This window comes from Apaloderma vittatum, unplaced genomic scaffold, assembly GCF_000703405.1.
Source record: "Apaloderma vittatum isolate BGI_N311 unplaced genomic scaffold, ASM70340v1 scaffold3912, whole genome shotgun sequence".
In the NCBI taxonomy this organism is placed as follows: Eukaryota; Metazoa; Chordata; class Aves; order Trogoniformes; family Trogonidae; genus Apaloderma; species Apaloderma vittatum.
The window spans coordinates 27869-35202 of record NW_009705107.1 but is presented as its reverse complement, the minus strand read 5'-3'; the positions used below and the strand labels follow the sequence as shown (position 1 = coordinate 35202).

Below are 7334 nucleotides of genomic sequence, written 5' to 3'. Positions count from 1 at the left end.
GCATGTTTCATTATCTCCAACTTTATGCCGCCCCGGGCAGAAGGTAATATTCATGGGCCTATTAAGCCTGTGCACTCTTTCTCAAAGTTCAAAAGTTTAGAGAATCCTTGCTGTTGACTTAATTAATAGCCCTAATGGTCTCATTATCTTCTCCTTACAGACTACATTCTGTGATGCCCTCATTCATGAAGGACACTCTCCTCTTTGTTCCATCACTAACATGAAAAAACCCCCACACTCCCCTTCTTGTTTTATCACCTGTTTGTAAAGACAATCTACTTTCTTATTCTCTCTTTCTCTCACTCACTGCCTGTAGCTTCCCAGCCATTTCACCCGGTGCTCGTGCCAGAAGAGATGGCAGTGGTGGTGCTGGACTTTCTTCTGCTTGGCCTCCATAGCCTGCTCAGGGCAGCCAGGCCCAGCTGCAGCCCCTGACCTGGGGCAGCTTCCTTCTTGCTGCCATCTCAGCCTGTGTTGTAAATGTCAACTGCCACGGAAGGCCACAAACTGACGGAATATTCAGTAAGTTTGACATGAAACACACAGAGTGGTGGCTGGAAGGTGCAGGTTGGGTTTAAGTGCTGTTGATTTTGCATGTGGAGTCTGCTGAATCACCTCATCTTTCTGCCTGCACCAATCTTGCATTTCTCTCCTGTGCTTTAACACTGAAAAGGGCAAGGTAAGAGGGTAAGGAAAAGAGTCCAGAATGGTGGTGCCTCTGTGTGGAAGTCAGGCACAGGGACTATGATTTTTCAGAGGAGGTTAACAAGGACCAAGTACCTAAGTCTTACTGAAATTCAGTAGTAGGTGCATGCGTCACGCCTTATGGCTTCTTTAAATATTAAAAACTAGTAGATAATAAAGGTTTCTTGTCACACCAAACCATCAAGAACTTGTGTCAGTGTTTTACAGAGGAGAAACCATCAGCCTGTTACCACCAAGGGCAGTCTGTTTACCACCTTAGCCTAAGAGTATGGGCTGGGTATTGAACCCGTACCGTTACACCAGCCTTGCTGAGGCAGCAGCTGATCTGGGCAGTGTTTTGCCAATTTTCCTTACGTTTGTCTTTGTGGGGGGATTTTTGAAAAGACTTTCAAATTAATTGTTTGGAAAAAATAGTGATTTGAAACATATCTTATTTCCCATAAACCCAGTTCCCCTCTCTCCCTAGTTCTTGACATATTAAAGTACAAGTTACACAACACAAAGTTTCTGAATAAGATCCATTGTGTTGACATAAGCCACGCAGGAGAAAAAGGCTGAGAAGGCTAAAACACATTGTTCCTCATGTACTATATGTGAAGGGCAGAACTGACCTCAAAAACAATAGTGTTTCCTAACAAGATAAAGCGCAGCTACTCAGAATTTCCAAAACAGAAAAGAATTGTGACAAAAGATTTTTTCCCCATGTAGCTTGTGTCTTATTCATATTTCCAAACTGTTACTTATTTCCTAGCATCCCGTGTTTAATGCCATATGTATTTTCAATAACATAATTCAGAGAAAGCCGTTTTTTTCCTACCAACGTTGGTTATTTCTGACAAGCAGAACATCACAAAATTGCAAATGCTGGTTTTAATTAGGCTAGTTTTCATTTCCAGATATGCAGTTTCCTCTAATGAATGCATAGAATGCCTCAAAGGAAATGATTCAAACTCACATGATCTGAAGGATTTGGCAAAATGGCTATATGCTGCATACTATGTATTTTATGAATTTGAAAGTCTAATTATTTAGGCATGTGCTTTAGTAAGATTGACAAAGATTGCAGCATTAGAAGCAAAACAAAATTTACTTTTACAAGCTTTTTAGATCTATTGCTCCTAACACGTGAACTCTCTTCTCTGGACTGCTTATAGTAGTACAAATGAAGAACAAAACATCAGTGCTCTCAACACCCAAAGCTCTTCCTAACTTCTGCAACATCAGAACCCTATAATGTAACATCGAAATAAAAGCGTAAGGAAGCTAGAAAGAAGGTGAATCAGTTGGACAAATGGATAAATGATGGAACAGAAAACATACCTATTTTGTGCAGCAATTATCTAACCAGTTACGCAACTACTCTAAGGCTACTAAAGTATTTACATATCCCAGATGGGGAAATTTGGATTTACAGATGTGGGTTGTACACGACATCAGACCAAAAGCAGAATAATGAAAATGCAACTTGAACCGAACCAGTTCTTAAGTAGCCACTTAGCGAGACAAATCTGTGGGGACTAATAGTTTTTCTTCTTTCCACATTTGTGAACAAATGAAGGCTGTAGGTAGAAAATACAATCAGGATTTGTCACACTCCCTGGAGGACTTTGGGTCCATAAAGTCAATAAATGCAGAAGTAATCAGCAAATAAAATATGGCAATTTAGCTTGTTTTTTACAACTTCACACTTCCTGGATGAACAATACAGGCACGCTTTACAACCCCATTCAGAGATGGTAACTTGAAGTGGAAATTCCTTATCCTACACGCCAGCAGGATTCATCTGAAGTTCATTACGCATGATGCTGAAGTGAGATTGTGCAAACACTCTTTAAACTTTGGTGACAACGTGGCTGAGTCACACTAGGAACTGGGAGCGTAGCAGCAGAACACAGGTGAAATATAAGAAGCCCTGGCATGTTTGTGGTACAGCACTGCTGAACTCAACTGTGAAAGAACAAAGCGATCCCGCTGCGTATACTCCTGTTGCTGCAACAAAGGGAAGTATCAATAGCTCAGATTTCAGAAAATCTACTCAGCATGGAAAGCTATTTGATTGAGGATCAGCATTAATCTATGTGATGATATCATCCTTCTACCAGGGTTTTATACTTCTGAATAAATGACTTTGGACACCTGAAAATGCTATGTACAGTATATTATGTACACTATTCACATTGTGTACAGGCTTGAGAGGTGGGCCTGTGCAATCCTGATGAAGTTCAGCAAGGTCAAGTGCCAGGTCCTGCACCTGCGTCGGGGCAATCCCAAGCACAAATACAGGCAATGGGTGGATCAAGAGCAGTCCTAGGGAGAAGGATTTGGGAGTGTTCACGGATGAAAAGCTGAGTATGAGCCAGCAATATGTGCCCACAGCCCAGAAAGCCCATTGCATCCTGGGCTGCATAAATAGTAGCGCGGCCAGTAGGTGATTCTGCCCTTCTGCTCTGTTCCTGTGAGACCCCACCAGCAGCCCTGCATTCACATCTGGGGCCTCCAGCATAAGGACATGGAGCCACAAAGATGATCAGGGGCGTGGAGCAGCTCCCCTGTGAGGACAGGCTGGCAGAGCTGGGGCTGTTCAGCCTGGAGAAGGCTCCAGGGAGGCCTTACAGCAGCCTTCCAGTACTTACAGGGAGCCTACAGGGAAGAAGAGGAGGGACTGTCTACAAGGGCATTCAGTGATAGAACAAGGGGTCACAGTTTCAAACTAAGAGGGTAGATTTAGATGAGATGTAAGGAAGAAGTTCTTTACTGTGCGGGTGCTGAGGCGCTGGAATGGGTGGCCCAGAGAAGTTGTGGATGTCCCCTCCCTGGAGGTGTTCAAGGCCAGGCTGGGTGGGGCTTGGAGCAACCCGGTCTAGTGGGAGGTGTCCCTGCCCATGGCAGGGGTTTGGGACTAGAGGATCTTTACGGTTCCTTCCAACCCAAACCACTTTATGATTCTATAATTATGTTACATTTGCATAAGTTTAATGCAGAAATCTACAGGTGATCTGAGTGATGATTATTTTCCAAGAGAGACTATTCTAATAATTTTTAGCACATTTCATAATATCTCATCAGATACTGAGCACGTGAAAAAATACACCTTAAATTACAATCATGTGTGATCTATCAATTCCCAACATTTTTAAATAGTGAGATATTCAGATCAATGTATATAAAGTGTAAAATTTGTCCTGCACTTAGAAACTGCTAAATCACCAGAAGTAGCTGAAAGCTTCAGTATTAAGCAAAATACTACAATACAAGAACGAGAATAACAAGAATTTCTAAGAACAATAGATGAGAAGAATGGTTTAGTTTTTTTAACTAATGCTGAATAAAGAAATTGGTGAAGATTTCACGTTTGTTCTGCGCTGCACAATGCATAAAGGTATGTAAAGATATGCATTATGTAAAGATATACACAAATGTAAAACACATGTGCTACAAATTGTTTGCACTCCTAGTCCTGTTTTAGCTCTATCATTCAAAAATACCTGTGGAATTGCTGTGTCCTTTGCATTTATAATGTCTCAACTCTCAATATGCCTGTTTTTTACAGCCCTAGGGTGGTATTTTATGGGTATAAATCACTGCTGTGGAATAATTTCAACCTATAAATAAACCACAATTTCTGTAGTTTAAGTACATTCTAATCTAAAAAACTGCAATAGTGAGAACTCATCAGTGTGCATATTTATTTCAGAATGCTATAATTTGTTTATAAGTAAGTAGTTAATCCCAAAATGGTCTGTATCAGTGTGGTGAGATCTGAAATGTGCTGCTCATCTCAGTCAGAAATAAGATTTTTTTTCCCATCCCCCTGAGGCAAGGCCAGAAGTAAGAAAAACCACACAAACCCAACTCTCATCCGGATGCAAACCTGAATCAAATCCGATTTAAAAAAATGTGCACAGTATTTATATTCCTTTTAAAAATGTAATTACAGATCTAGCCATAATATGATTCTTTTTTGCTGGGATGTACCTTTCAACTAGATTATAATTCAGAAATTTTACCTGAGGCTACTGTAGCCTTTGCATGTCCATGCCAGTAAACATACCACTTTATCCTGAATTTGCAAAGCTGACTGTTATAACAACAAACAGACCTTCTTTCCACTCTCCGATATCTTACTTGCAAATGGGGGAAAAAAAAATCTGTCAAGATAAATATGGAGACACATTATGCTATTTTTACAGTCAGAATACCACTATCCTTTAAATTTCTAGGGTGAAACCATGTTATTATTATTGTCAAAATACTTACAGTGAAAGAGAATAAACAGTATCACAGTTGGCAAAGGTTAATCATTACAGTAATTTACTGAAAAAATACATACCTCATTACATAGCCAGTTTATCCTGCAAAATTAACAACACAGAAAGTCACTTGGCATTGTGCTTCTTGGACATTAAAATAATCAATTTTAAGTCAGGGTAAGGGCCTGATTTTTGGAAATGTCTTTTAATGGAAATTTAATTTTAGTCTGTCAAAAAGTGTGAGGTTAGCTGAAGAGAGGAAGAACTCAGTCGTGAAAAAAATGGTGAAGCTACAACGACTCAGAAATAACACTCAGCTAATCAGTTCTGTTTACATGGCTCCTCTTTCGAGACACTTTATCTTCAAAAGGGTTATAGCAGGAAGAAAACCAGAAAATAATCACGATGGCACGTCTCAAGATGTCTGCCCTCTGTTCTGTCCTTGATGACAGGTCACCTAACACACTTCTGACTGTAGTGAGTAGCGATGGCAATTTGTTCCATGGATACACACGGCTGCAGCGCGTTTGGTCATCTTCTTCGTGCCCGAGGACCGATGCAAATCAGAGTGCAGACAGCAGCCCTGTGACTTTGTCCTTCTTCTTTCGGTTTGTTCCCTCAAGACAGTTTCCTCATTCTCAGGAGCTCTTACGGCGTTTATGATGCAGCACTCTCGATGGAGCTTCTAATCAGCAGCCAGAAAAGTTGAAAAGGGCTTTTATTTTCATTCTAGGGCCTTAATCTTCATCACTTGAAGGACAATGAGCTGCATAATCAAAACTAGGGAACCTGACAGGCAGTTCTCCCCATTTCTTAAAAATATGCTTTGTTTTCTTGTCTTCAAACACAACCACAAAATTTCTAATCTTCAGACAAGGCAAGTCAAGACCTCGGTGAACCATCATATTTCCCCAAGCCTGCAAGTACAAGAAAATTATGTTTCACGTAAAATATACAGGATCATTAGGCAGAAGTAAATACAGACAACAACATAAAAGTATGAAAATAAGTTGTTCCTCACTTGTCCACAGTCTTTACATATAATTTCCCCATTTGTCTGGTAATCAGCATGCTTATCTTGCAGTGTCTTATTTTCTCTTGTATGGTAAAGACTTCTGAAAAACAGTCAGACAGCACACATCAGAATACATCGGCCAGTCGGTGCTACACACAGTCTTGAAACACACAGTAACTACAGTTGCTGAAGTCAGGTATGAAACCTAATAGGTCGTAAACTCTCTGTTGTGCACGTTCAGGAGTTGGAGAAGATAAAAGGTTTTGTGCTCCTAAGCAATGGTGAAATACAAGTGTACTCCACGCCTCCTTTCAGAGCAGTTCAGGAGCTGCACCACACTTCTTAAAGTATGAGCAGCAGGCTCTCTGTTATTGTATCTTGGTTTTATCAGGTGCCATGGAGCTGTCAATTCATAGAATGGCTTAGGTTGGAAGGCACCTTAGCAATCATCTAATCCAACTTCCCTGCCATGGGATGTCTCTCAGCTAGACTAGGTTGGTCAAGGCCTCATCCAACGTGGCCTTGAACATCTCCAAGAAGGGGGCATCCACAACTTCTCTGGGCAATTTATTCCAGAGTCTTGCAACCCTTGTATTGCAGAATTTCTTCCTAAAATCCAATCTAAACCTATTCTTCAATTTAAATCCATTTCCCCTTGTCCTATCGCTGGACACTCTTGTAAAAAGTCCCTCTCCAGCCTTCCTGTAGGTTCCCTTCAGGTATTGGAGGGCAGTTATAAGGTCCCCCCAGAGTCCCCTCTTCTGCAGGTGGAAAAATCCCAGCTCCCTCAGCCTGTCCTCATAGCAGTGGTGCTCCAGCCTCTGGATCATCATTGTGGCCCTGTCACTTACACTGTCATTGTCAATTCTTACATTGTACATTGGGAGTACTTGATCTTGAGGGTTACTGTTAGCTGGTGCAGAGGTTCTAAAAGAGTTTTTAACTTGTAGTTTGAATTGCTGACAACACAATTTAATAGTAAAGGCAGTTTAATGTTGTCGTGGGTTAGGGCTGGGCTGGCCTCTAACACGGACAGATGCTCTCTAACCTCCTCTTCCCCCCGCCCCCCCAAATGGGAAGGAAAAGGGATCCGGATCAAAGGCAGGAGGTCAGATGGAGTCCTCTTGGAACACTGGCCATTGCAGAGAAGGGCAAAGAAGAAAAGGGCGAAAAGGGAAAAGGGCCGAAACTCTCGTGATCACTCAATTTATACTAAATAGGACGTATATGGGATGGAATACTCTTGTTCGTCACCTGTCCTGTCTGTTACCCCCTGGAGGTGCAATCTTTTACTTCCTTGTGACCCCCTTTACTACCCGGCACCCCCAGCGTGGCACACAAGAGCCAGCAGTGGCCTTGATCAC

General features: G+C 41.6%; 1 protein-coding gene across 1 annotated transcript in view; it reads right to left on the bottom strand.

Annotated features, from left to right (window-relative positions):
• Nucleotides 1-5692: 5692 nt before the first annotated feature.
• IFIH1 (interferon induced with helicase C domain 1) overlaps nt 5693-7334 on the bottom strand; it is a 29504-nt gene continuing 27862 nt past the window's right edge. The window contains exons 15-16 of the mRNA XM_009865257.1: nt 5977-6070; nt 5693-5872 (exon numbers count right to left, since the gene is read on the bottom strand). Coding sequence (XP_009863559.1) covers nt 5693-5872; nt 5977-6070 — 274 coding nt within the window. The remainder of the gene's footprint in view (nt 5873-5976; nt 6071-7334) is intronic.